The following is a 12,059-nucleotide window of genomic DNA, read 5'->3' as shown; positions in this document are numbered from 1 at the left end:
GTACGAGTACGTTGATTTTTACGTAAAAAACGCGATTTCTCAATCCCTACTGGCTGCTCACAAAAAAAAAAATCGGACTTGGAAGTTGCAGTGTGTGGGGAAGTCGAGGGAAGGGAGCTGCTGCCATGATCAAGATCGACGCCGCTGAGGTCATCAGGAGCTCAAAAGTGGGGCGTCATGGAGTCGTGGATTCGTAACCATCTGCACTGCTCCTGCAGTGTTGGTGCACTGTTGCTGCTGCTGCTGCACCTGCCTCACTACCAAGTGCTGGAAAGGGCAACCACTGCAGTCGAGTTGCTGCAGGCAGGAAGGCGGCACGGGGAAGCGACTGCTAGAATTGGACTTTGAGAAGTCACGATGCTACCTACTGCTGCCACCGACGCTGTCGCCCTTTCTGTTTCCGTCAGGCCGTCTGCTGCCGCTCTCCAATTGGCAGCCGCGGATTGTCAACCCGCAGCCCAATCCAGACGACGAGCCCAATGGCAATAAACAAGAAAACCAACGGCCAGCTAGCCCGTCTTAGGAGACCAGCTAAGCAAGTCCAGGCTTCCAGGAGCCCAGGGTAGCTCACCGCAATCTACGAGAACAAGGCCGTGATATTATGCGCCCTGCAATTGCCCAAAACATTGTCGACAGTCATCACGAATCAGTCAACGAAGTCGCGCAGTACCAAACTCAACGCTAGCAGAAAGTACCCTCGCATTGCAACTGGGCCTCCGACGGGGCTTCGACGTCAGGAGATATCAAGGGTCAAATTTTTTTATTTTGTTTTTTGTCAGGCCTTCAGTCACATCACGAGTCGTTCAGAGATTTGCAATTGCTGCAGTTGCGCAAGATACTGCAGCTGCACCTTCCTCCGCGGGGTGCGGTCGCGAAAGACTCAAGCCACGCCGATCACGGATTTTCCCCGACCTGCCAGCCTCAACGAAGCCCAATGAGCAGCCTCACCAACCATCCCGCCGCATCCACTCTGTACGTCCCTCTCCCGCACAACATTCCTCTGGTACGTACGGATAGCCATCTAACGAATGCCTTCCTAGCACCCTGGGCCTTCACCGCCCGCCTGTTTCCTCGCTGACAATGAGCAAGCCACAAGCCCCCACTGCTCCTTCCATCGCGCCCGCCTCACTCATGTCATCATCCTTCGACCATCTCCTCGGATCTAAGAAGCCGGATCGGTCACTGTCAGCCACCATAGCGATCTCCCTGAAGATCCCGACAAATAACTCCGCGCCAACCACTGCCGCTAGAAGCCTTACTAACGCAGACAAGTGCCGTCCGCCGCCTTGCTGGATGTTGGGCATGAGCACCCAACAGCCCTGCTATGCCTATGCCGTACGTCGGGCATTACCGGTCTTCTCAGTAGCGCCATCATGCGAGATGACTGGCCTCGACTGTGGGCGTCGCACTCCTTGATCGCGCTTTCGACGTCCACCGCGAGGGCGAGGGACTGCATCGCGCCAGAGTCGCAAATGACGATTGATGCCAGCCATGGTCCGTCTGGCCCGCCCGGTCCGCCCGGTCCGTGTCAAGCGCGCAAAGAGATGTTGCTCCGTGGCTTAGGCCTGAGCCTACGGACCTCCGGCATCACCGCCAAAGACGTGGAAATATCCAACAGATTGGAGGCCCGTTTGATGCAAGTCGCTGTTGCCGCCACGCGGTCCCAACATCTCGGGACAGAGGCGTCTTTGATATTCGCTCCGGCCATCGCGTCGCCCTTGGGCGTCAGGCATGCTGCCCTGCATACGTCCGGAAACCACAGCCTGCGTCGGGGATGCATTTGAGCAGTCCCAAATGTCGCCGCCTTGACCATTCGGCCAAGCCGTCAGTGAAATTGGTCCTAGAGGGCCGAATCGGGCCGCCGCCAAGGTTCCCGACGATTTCGAGATTCTGCAATCGGGCTGCCAGGGGCATGCATTTGCATGCATTCATCCTGAACAACCGGCGTTGCTAATCCCCCTCACCATTGTGCCGCAACGCCGCTGGCGAGCCTCAGAACTCGCATCCTCATTTCTATGCTGCGCAATGGCGTGGAATCCAAGATCACTCCCAAAGACACCGAAATGTGACGATGGTGAACTCAAACGGGAACGCCGGCGGCTCCTTTCCACGATGAATATTTGCGCCGGCGACTCCTTCTTAGGAAGAACTACCTCTCCAAACATGTCCATCCTGCTGTCTAACACCCCTGCTCCGGAGGTAGCCAGTATTGGACTGAGCCGCATCCTCCAGCAGCAAAGGCTCTGACACCTCTGCGAATGCCCCAATCAGGCCAGCTGCGGCTTACATCTTCTCGCTGACTCTCTGGTGCCTACTGGACGGAATCTGCTGTGAATTGAGAGGCACACCCATAAGGTGTGCCAGCCGCCACGTCTCCTCCTGTTGTAGTGTCGTTGTCCAGCTGACACACCGTAAGGCTGCTGTCGCCATGAGAGGGGTGATCTAAACTCCCGGTTTCGATGATGATATTTGATCTTGACACTGATGCCTCGCTTCCCTCTTTCGTGTCGAATCGCTGCTGAAAACTTGCTACTCAACGTGCCCGAACTCTGTTGAAGACGACTCAAAACGTGCCCCGCCCAGAAGTTTGATAACCAGGGAATGCGAGGTCTCGCTGCTGGTCTCAAGATGGCCTTCCTGGAAGTGCAGCAATGGCTCAATGCTGAGGGCACGAACTTCCGGTGCGTGCTGCGGACGGTGATGACGGAGATGCTCTCTTCGCCTGTCTCCTGCTGACTTATCTATGTTGTCAGGTCCATCCAACTCGGCTGTGTTGTTGTGCTGGGTGTTGTGAGCGTCGCGGCGCTGTCCAGGGCTATCAATATGTACCGCGCAGGGATGGCCGTGGAGGAAGCTCTCGTGAAGCATGGTGCGTACTGAGAGTGGAATGGGCTGTGGTGCCTGAATTTCCGATCATCTTGTGAGACATTCGCAGACGCGTAGGTAATGGGAAGCGAGGTCGTTGTTTAACATGGCCGTGTTCTGCGTAGTAATTTGTGCGGGTTGTTCTCATATGAATTATCATTGCCCCTTTTATTCAGATTCCAGTTTTATCTATCGTTATGTCTATCTCAGACTGCAGGAACCACTGCCGATTATGATTGGGAAGTTCAAGAGTCCAGAGGCCCCTTCTATACATATATCCTTCTAGAATCTGCAGAAGGCATAATATCCATTCATGTCGGGCCCCCTCTTCCCATCACGAGACATCAACCTCATCCTCTCCAGCTACAGAGTCACCATGTTAACGCCTCGCTTCTGACCTCCCCTCGACGGCCTCCGCCGCCTCTTCCCTCCGCCTCCGGAACCCATCCAAGATAATCCTCATCATCTGCCCATTCGTCGCCGGAATCTCCTTATCCCCCACCCTCCCCGCCCTCACCTCCTCCTCCGTCGCCCACACAAAGTCCTGGTGCTCCTCGGGGTCAATCCTCACCGCGCCTTCTACCTCGCCCTCCTTGGTCTCCACCTCGACCTCGAACGCGAACCGGCAGAAGAAGATCTTGCCCGTGCGGTTCGTGAACACGCTCCCCGGCTCGCGGTACGCGCCCTCGGTGACGACGCGCACGATGCGCGTGGCCGTGAGCCCGGCCTCCTCCCACAGCTCGCGCGCGCAGGCCGCGAAGAGCGAGGCGTCCTCCGCGTCCGCGGCGCCGCCTGGCGTCTCCCAGAGGTTTGGCATGCTGTCGTGCGCGGCGCGCTGCAGGAGCAGGATGCGGTTGGCGGGGGAGAAGACGAGGGCGGCGGTGGCGAGGCCGTCCCAGGTTTTGTTGTGCGTTGCGAGCCAGGTTGAGGCTGGGGTGTTGTAGGATTCGAGGGAGGGGGGGTAGGTGAGGGTGAAGGATGGCGGGGGTGGGCGGGCTGGTGAGGTTTGGGAGGTTGTCATTTTGGTGTTCGAGTTGATTTGAGAAGGCAGATATGGTGATGGGATGAGTTTGGTAGCCGTGCGATGAGGTTGAGGTTGAGGTAGGTGAACCGGACGCGGGGCCGGTGCGGTTTTTTAGCTTGCCGTGGCTGGGGCTGACGGCGGTTGCCTCGTGGGCTGACTTGCGGACTGAGATGGGGCGTACTGCTGCCTAGGTGGTAGAGGATTTTGATTTGCTTGGAACAAGCGTCGTGAGTTGAGGAGCCGAACATGAAACGGCGATGAAAAATGTGGGAGGTTGCATGTTGTTCCACTTGAGGCGGCGGGGTGCGACGGTCGGTGTCGGCTTTGGTGGGGTTGCTTTCGGCCCCGGGCCGATGCGACGATGTTTCTTCCTTCCGGATGGTACCTATGGTGACATTAATCCGTAGCACAAACAACGCTCAACGTCAGCTAGATCCCTCTGCAATTTTACTCATCTTATAAATCTTGCAACGCTGCTGGCTGGCTGTGCACCACCATCATAGCGCCGAAGCAGTCGAAGTCGAAGTCGAATGTTGGCGGGAGGCAAACGTCGACCTTAAAGTTCGGCAGAGCTCGTCTGGTCACGGCCTTATGTTTGCCAATGTCCGCGTGAACTTAACGTCGTCTACTGTCACAACTGTTGTCGGCGTATTCAAGACTGTTTATTGCTGCACCCACGTTGGCGGCCCTCGCCGCCGAAAGCTTACGGTAGGTGGCACGACATTGAGCCCCGCGGGAAGTGCCCTTGGATTCTGAACACTCGCTCTCATGCTCCTCATTCGCATGAGAGACTTCCACTATTTGATCTTGTTAGAATTTAGGCGGCAAGGCGAGCAGGCGCAAATTTATACACATCGAACTGAAGCCATCAGTGGTCGCGCTGTTCAAGTCCTGAGCCGCCTTGCCCTCAGTATAAATCCCGGTCTTGGCTGCAGGTCCTTAGCTACCAGCCCAAACCACCAATCGATCGAGGAACTAAAGCGTGACATTTGAAGAGTTGATGCCAGTAAATAAGGTCTAATCATCGTTGCCGAAAGGTGATCCATTCGCAGACAGAGGCACAGCCGGTGGTGTTTCCCTGTCATCTCAGCTCGCGGTCCCTGGCTCCCGGGAACCATACCTTTGACTATTCGGCATAACAACTCAGAATTCGATGGGGTTATAGCTGAGATCATCTCCTGGCAGTGCTCTCGCTTAGAGTACGAGGGTATGCCTGTTGGCCAACTGGTTACTGCATGACAATTGGCACGACCAGTCCATTGGGTTCGTCTTTGAGACTTTCCCCAGTGCCCCCACACATTTATATACCATTTTCAGTTAAGCCGATGGTATTTGAGGCATCTATTGTGAAATCAAGTCTCAATTTGCCTCTAACGTCAAACAAGGAAATTTTGAAAGCTTTCAAGTATCTACAGTTGCAGCAATTGTGAGTGCGATTCCTGGAGATGGTCTCCAAAAGATGAAGCATGCCTAATTCTTCAATTCATATCTTCACTTGCCGACATCATTCGTCGATCATCTACGAGGAACTTTCTGCTGGTATACACCCCGAGCACGCCATCTGGGTAATCTCCAAGGATCGCGCTACCTTTACAGGTTCATCAATTACAAAAGATGTGACGTTGTCTATAGTGGAGATTAATGCGTTGAAGAAATAATTTCCATCTCTATCGATCAACCAATTATCTAGTGAAACTCAGTGCCTTTATATGCTCATCAGGCACAGCCTCCTTTGTGAAACGATGGTTGTAATCTCTCGATATTTGTTCCCCACAAACCCAAGGAGAACCGCGTCTCAGGATATGTGTCTTAACAGGGTTGATGCAGATGTTGTGTAAGCTTCCAGCCGGTGAACTGCTACAATGATGATCTCCTGGACGCACGGAGTCATCTGGAGCATATCTTTGCCTGTGATTGTTATGGCGGCGTGCCCTCTCTGGCGTCACTGGTCTCCATTCAACCTTTTCTTTGTGAAGGCATCCAGTATAATAAGCTCGATCTTGACAGGGTTATCACATGAGAGTGGACAAGACTAGTACACGACATAAGAGAGAAATCAGCGGACGATCGATTGGACCATTTTGGTACTCTTCCAACCACCTGCCTTAAGACCAAACAGAGATGTCGATCTGTTCGATCTGCTTTGCAGACGGGCTCCATATGCCAAGCTGTGACACTCTTATAGAGGTAACTTTGTCATAGACATAAAGCTCAATAGTAAACAGAATTTGATTAGAGTAGGAGACCGAGTCTCGATGACGTCAGTATAAGAGAACTTCAACAGGAGCGAGGGCATACCTCATCTCGGCAACAATGTCAATAAATGCGGCGATGTGCGGAGTATTTCCACCAGGAGACCATACAGAAATACAGTCCAATCTGTTGCAATGTTCTGAAATGACCAGACAACTATCAAATGGACGCTCCCAGCCGCAACATCTCTCATCCATGTCGCTGCCTGCTTATTACAGCGCATTCGGCTCGCCATCTAGCTGGAGTCCACGCCAATGGTCGCGATTTGTGGCCATATGTCTTTGCTGGAGGAGTCTGGGAGCTAAGAAGACACAGTTACTCAGTCTGACTCCATCTGTGACAACGCTCGCAAGGAAAGTCGGGTCAATTCTTGTGATTTTATGTCTGTAGACAGGTATTAGAATGCTTTTTCTAGCGCTGGCATGGATGTATAGCGAGTATGATTTCAGTTTAGTTCTAGACACTTTTTATTTAGCAGGCTCGGTTTTCATCAAACCAATCGAGCCGCAACCGAAGCCGACCAATGGAGCGTCCTAGAGGCAATTTCAGTGATAGATACAGCTGCGATAACGAGTCCCAAGCCACCTGGATCAATGGGAAGGCATCAACCTAATCGACAATATCTCTTGCTTCGATCATCGTTTTGCATTGTTTCTCGCCACCTAGTCGTACTCACAGGTCAGCTACGTCGAGGCCTCGAGAGTTGGTGGATCGCGTCGTGGGGCACATCAGAGGCTTTGAGTCTGGCTTACTGCACAGCTCCTGCAGCCATGTGTTGACAAAGGTTAAGAAACGATGGTTCTCGACAGTAATTGTGGTTGAAAGCATGGGATTTGTTGACAGAGCGTATTTGTCCTTCATGTGCTTGCAGACCGAAGGGCTCTTGCCCGGTGTTGGTAGCGCGCCTGCCGTTTCTGCCTCAGAACGCGCATCGTGTCCCGCAGGATGAAAGCATATGAAAAATGCAGACGCAAGACTGGCCATTAGAAAGATCTGAATGAACAGGTAATCTTACTCCATAAACACAGCGGTATCGAGCGCGTTGTCAGTGTCTTTCGTACACACCTATCTGGGAAGGTCTGGGCTGCTGCATGCCGCCTCATTTCCTAACATAGGCCTTCTGCAGTATCGAAGGGATAAAAACGCGTCACTTTGAGTCGGTTTCCTTCGTCAGCTTCTATGGTGTATTTAGGCAAGCATAACTCAGTTCCGTGCCGCGGACTGGTGTTGCAGACTCTTCACCTCAAACACCGACGAATCGACTCGGGAGTGGAGATGTGATCGAAAAAGACCACAACAATAGCTTCCGGATTTTGTGTCAATCCGTTTGAATGATTTGACCGTGTTTTTATGAGCACTACGACATCCTTAAGCGCAGGAGACGTTGCCCGAAGACCTGCGTCGTTGAGGCGTTGGAAGATGGCGGGTTGCTGAGTTTACACAGCACACAATGAGCTGGCGTTCGTCAACTCCAGTAAGGCTGTGGAGTGGTGGCACTGAACGTCGTTATCGTGCGTGGGAATGGCTTCTGGACGGATACAAGCAAGGAGATCAAAACTTCTATTTTCACCTTTGTCCTTGTCAGCTGCTATTGGATCTCGCGTGTGTTTGACCTGGCATTCGGGCTGCCTTGGGCGCGAGCGTAACGCCGCACGCGTCGTAGGAAACAGACATCTAAAACGCCGCCAATCGAAGCTAGTATCTTAGCTGAAGCTAGAAACGCGACAAGCACAAGGTCAAATTTTGTCATAGAAAGAATATAATGAGACGGAGCTGTTGAATTTATACAGGTGCGTCTGAGGTGTAGCTAATGCTGCCTAGGCAAGCGGCCTCACCCGGCAGTCGAAGTCCGCAGAACCTGCTCACGGCTACCCCTATAGGTAATTCGGTTTCTATGCTCTCCCACAGCCAGGACAGGTGGTCGAGGGGTAGTTGTGCGAAGACTAGCTGGCGTTGACGTTCCGCGGTTAGTCGTCGTACGTACCTTTCGATCCTCGTCCTGGCCATTCTCTTTTGTTTTTTTGTGTCTATTATCTCAGCAACCAATTGTTGTCACCCAAATAATGAATTTACTATCTACTGAAAAAGATACGGCCGTCCAGCAAGTCGAACCGGCCTAGCTTACTAGAAAGCCCCCCCGGTCTTTCAACCACCGAGTCGTCATCGCCATCGTCGCGACGCAGGCCATACGGCCTGGCCCTCTTCACCCCAACTTCCGGGGTTGCCATCGCCCTGAACTCATCAGGCCTCTCCTGTCGCCCATCCTCGTGACGCTGCCACGCACGCGAAACCTCATCCGCCGTCCTCATCTCGCCCTTGGGCACCAGACGCACAGGATGCCTCTTCCCTCTCTCAAGCCGCCCACCCGCAATCTTGACTAAACTCCTTCCATAGTAGGTCCATCCTCGAAATCCATAATTGGCTCCTCCGCGACATCATCATCGTCAGGATAAAACCGATTCGGCCGCTCGCAGTTCCTGTGCCGCCCACTCTTGCTACGCCTTCTTTTCCCCTTCTCCTCGACCCAGGTGTCCCTCGGCGGCCGCGTCTTGAGATCGAGCTCGAGATACTGCGCAAACTTACCGAAGACGCCCCCTGGCGTGTGTTCGAGCTTGCCGTTGGGGTAGACGAGGCAGTTTTCGCCGCAGGGGATGTCGTGTTTGGAGTTGCGGGCGCTACGGACGGTTTGGAAGCGTGGGCGCGAGGGCCCGGGTTCGTCGGTGACTTGGCGCGGCATGATTGATGTGTCTACTTTTCGTTCTTGTCATTATGGGTGCCCAACAGCGGCAGGCGTACTTTATATGAGTAGAGACATGATGTCAATCACTGCCACGCTTCCAGCCCAGCTCCTTCGGTGACTGGATTCACAGCAGACATTCACAACCGATATGCACAAGTATGAGAGAAGGTCTTGATTGTGTCTCCTCTACGTTTTCTATCTAAGGTGCAATCTTCCATCCAGAACCGTCTGCCATCCAGTTTCCGTGTATAAAAGCCTTGCCAGCACTGTCGTGCTGATTCCTGAAAGTAGCCCTGTACCAAACCATTCCAGAAAAACCGTTTCGCAACCAAATTCCAAATCCCTGCGGTCAAAGAGTGACAAACTAGGCTGTCCATTAAGCGAGGATATCAATGATGATGAGGGTAGAGAGGTAATGACTGTGGGTGTTTCGTGACAGTAGGAAAAGAGGAAAGAGCCTTGACCGCGATGTGAGGGAGAAGGGGGGTCGATCCGTATTAGTCGTACAAGTATAATGTCTGCTGAAAATGCATGCCTGAAAGGGGCTGTTGATCAAAAGACCAAAGAAGAGCTGGCGACAATAGAGTCGGAGCGAAAACAAAGGTCTGCATGCGATGCGACGTGACAAGAAAGGGCAGTGATGCAAAGCCCGTGTGGGTAGGTAATGAACGTGAGAGGGCGGCTTTGTGTGTGAAGGCCGTTGCCAGATAATGATGTTGGTGTCAAAGGAGTGTGGATGTGCCGCAGGGTACAGCTACAGCGACATGACAGACTGCTGGGTCCCTTTGCCATGCTGTTGGGTGAAGCGACAGAGCAATCGAGTGGATCCTGCACAAGTTAGACTGAGTTTATCACAGTGTAAGTAACAGTAGGGGAGAGTACTCACAGATTCATGCTCACAGCTTAAGCATAGGCCGCAGCGAATTCATCAGCGACCCAGTCACCACGGACCTCGTCCACTTGGCTCAGCACACACTTGGGGAGGGCATCGTGGAACACAGGATCGCTGTAGTACACGCTGTTATCGAGGAGATAGACAACATCCTGCAAATGGCGAGACGTGTTGAGCAGGTTCTGGGTCTGGCTCTGAGCCACACAGTAGTTCTGGTAGTGGAATTCTGCGTTGCTCTGATAGAACAGACAGTGCTGCTGCAACGCGACATTGGCCTGCTGGAAGTTCAGGTTGGCCTGCTGGACAACGTTGTAGGCATGGGCCATGCGCTGGATCTCACGTCGGGCAGTCTGGGCCTCCAGACGGGCAGCCTGCAGCTCTCGAGCGAGCATGGGGCTGGCAGAGCGGCTGCGACGGCTAGGGGTAGGACTGTTCAAGATGTCGGGATCATCGAACGAGCCATCCATGCCGAAAGTAGAAGGACGCTACAACTGTCAGAGAAGAGCAGATGAAGTGAGGGATTGGAATGAGCTTACCTGGTACTGCTCGGGGGTCTGGGCACCCTCCTTCTCAGTCTGCTGAGAGGTGTGGATGTTCTTGGCGCCAGTATGCTGAGGGTGGATGATGGCGATGCCACCAGAGCCAGCCGCAGCAGAAGCGAAGCGGCCAGGAATGTTGTCAGAGGGACCGACAGGAGCAGCAGCAATGACGGAGGAGCGGCGGACACCAGAGTTGGGGTCGCTGGCGTTGACGGCGCCAACGGCACTACCCTGAGCAACAGATTCGCCCATGGAGTAAGCCATGTCAGGACTGGCAGGAGCCTCAACCGTAGAGGGGCGACGGTAGTCCTGCTGGACATTCATGTCCTGAGGAGCAGCAGGCTGAGCAACAGGGCCGGGCTGCTGGGAGTAAGCAGGAACGATTCCCTCGGCGACCTGCTTGCCAGGAGCGCCGGTGTAGGGAATGGTGTAGGGAGTAGCGTTGTCGCCGGAAGACATGATTGATTCGACTCTGGAAAGGGTAAGAATGGCGAAACAATCGATGGGGAAGTTTCCAGTGTTGATGGTACTTACCTGAGAGGGTGAAGGTGTTGTGACGGGTAAATGATGAACAGTGAGAGGTACAGGTGGGTTGCGAACGGCGCGATTTGACGAAGGAGATTCACAAAAGAAATCCGCGCGAGGTAAGGAAGCTCGTGATGGATACTTGAGATCTTGTTCGATGTGAACGGGAGAGGGTGCGAGGAAGTTTGTGAAGAAGTTGTGGTGGAGATGGTTTGTGAAGGTAGAGTAAATGAAGGAAGTGATGGGTGGTGGGTGAGAAAGAGAAGTAAACGAAAGGTGGGTGTGGAATAAAAAGTCTGCTTTGAGACAGAGGGTGGTGAGGGTTGGAGGGAAGAGTTTTCGAGGGCTAGTGGTGGTGGAGGTGGTGGTTGCAGGAGGAAGCAAGAGGAAGGAGCTCGAGAGAGGAAGGCGCTGCTTCCTGTTCGGTTGGTCTTGCTGATATGGAAGAAAGAGTCTTTCGCAGTTGAAAGACGGCTGGCTGAAGATGGTAACTCTCGATTCTGCTGTCGGAGGCTTTGGCTTTTCGATTTCGGATATCTGGTAGCTGAGAGGTACGGAAAGCAGGAGGATCAAATTTGACGAAGTTTTTATCTCGATTGTTTTCGGATGTCAGGTTTTCAGAGTTAATTTTTTGGAGAAGAAGTCGGCGATGGGTGCTTGAATCAGCTAAACTGCTATTATGCTCGATCTGTGAAACTACTAGGTACGGCAAGAAAGCCTCATGCCCTCGTCACGCAACTGTTCTCTAGAGGCATCCGAGGCACGTCGGTGGCGGATATGGGACGCGAATCCCCATCATTCCACATCCAATTTTCGAAGGATTGTAGATAAGAAACTGGCAGTTGCTAATGGGACCACGGTATTTCGTAGATTGCGTGAATCACTCAACTTACACCCGCTGCCATAACTGAGGAGAGAGATGGTGCGGGCTTGATCTCATCCACTGACCAGTCTTTCGGTGTCCGCGGGAGGGCAAGCAGCAAGTACGAGATACTATCGCCTTCAATTCAACGCTGAAATTCGCATCCACTTAACAGGAACCGTTAAGTAGTTGTGATGCGGTCAATCGAGGCCAGTCACGTGGTGTATCGCATCTTGACGGGAGGGCGGCCCCACCCGGACAGCCAAGGACGGCGCTACCTAGGGAGTGATTTTTAGCGGCGAGCCGCTCAAGGAACGGGGTGGCCGAGTGCGCCATGGAGCTGGCCGGGAGTGTTACCT

At 53.4% G+C, this 12,059-nt stretch overlaps 3 protein-coding genes across 3 annotated transcripts; all 3 read right to left on the bottom strand.

The window, feature by feature from the left end:
• Nucleotides 1–3,244: 3,244 nt before the first annotated feature.
• Nucleotides 3,245–3,886, bottom strand: GCG54_00012132 (uncharacterized protein; the record flags this gene model as incomplete). Its single annotated transcript, XM_045412019.1, has 1 exon — nt 3,245–3,886. The coding sequence occupies one exon, from the start codon at nt 3,884–3,886 to the stop codon at nt 3,245–3,247; it is 642 nt and encodes a 213-aa protein (XP_045263803.1).
• A 4,633-nt stretch (nt 3,887–8,519) lies between these two features.
• GCG54_00012131 (uncharacterized protein) lies at nt 8,520–8,879 on the bottom strand (the record flags this gene model as incomplete). Its single annotated transcript, XM_045412018.1, has 1 exon — nt 8,520–8,879. One exon carries the CDS (start codon nt 8,877–8,879, stop codon nt 8,520–8,522), a length of 360 nt encoding a protein of 119 aa, XP_045263802.1.
• A 906-nt stretch (nt 8,880–9,785) lies between these two features.
• Nucleotides 9,786–10,772, bottom strand: GCG54_00012130 (uncharacterized protein; the record flags this gene model as incomplete). The annotated part of the gene is made up of 2 exons (XM_045412017.1): nt 9,786–10,259; nt 10,311–10,772. 2 exons carry the CDS (start codon nt 10,770–10,772, stop codon nt 9,786–9,788), a joined length of 936 nt encoding a protein of 311 aa, XP_045263801.1.
• Between the last annotated feature and the right edge of the window lie 1,287 nt (nt 10,773–12,059).

Source organism: Colletotrichum gloeosporioides, assembly GCF_011800055.1.
Source record: "Colletotrichum gloeosporioides strain Lc1 chromosome Unknown consensus_49, whole genome shotgun sequence".
NCBI classification, from domain to species: domain Eukaryota; kingdom Fungi; phylum Ascomycota; class Sordariomycetes; order Glomerellales; family Glomerellaceae; genus Colletotrichum; species Colletotrichum gloeosporioides.
The sequence above is the reverse complement of the archived record's forward strand: the minus strand, read 5'-3'. Positions and strand labels throughout refer to the sequence as shown.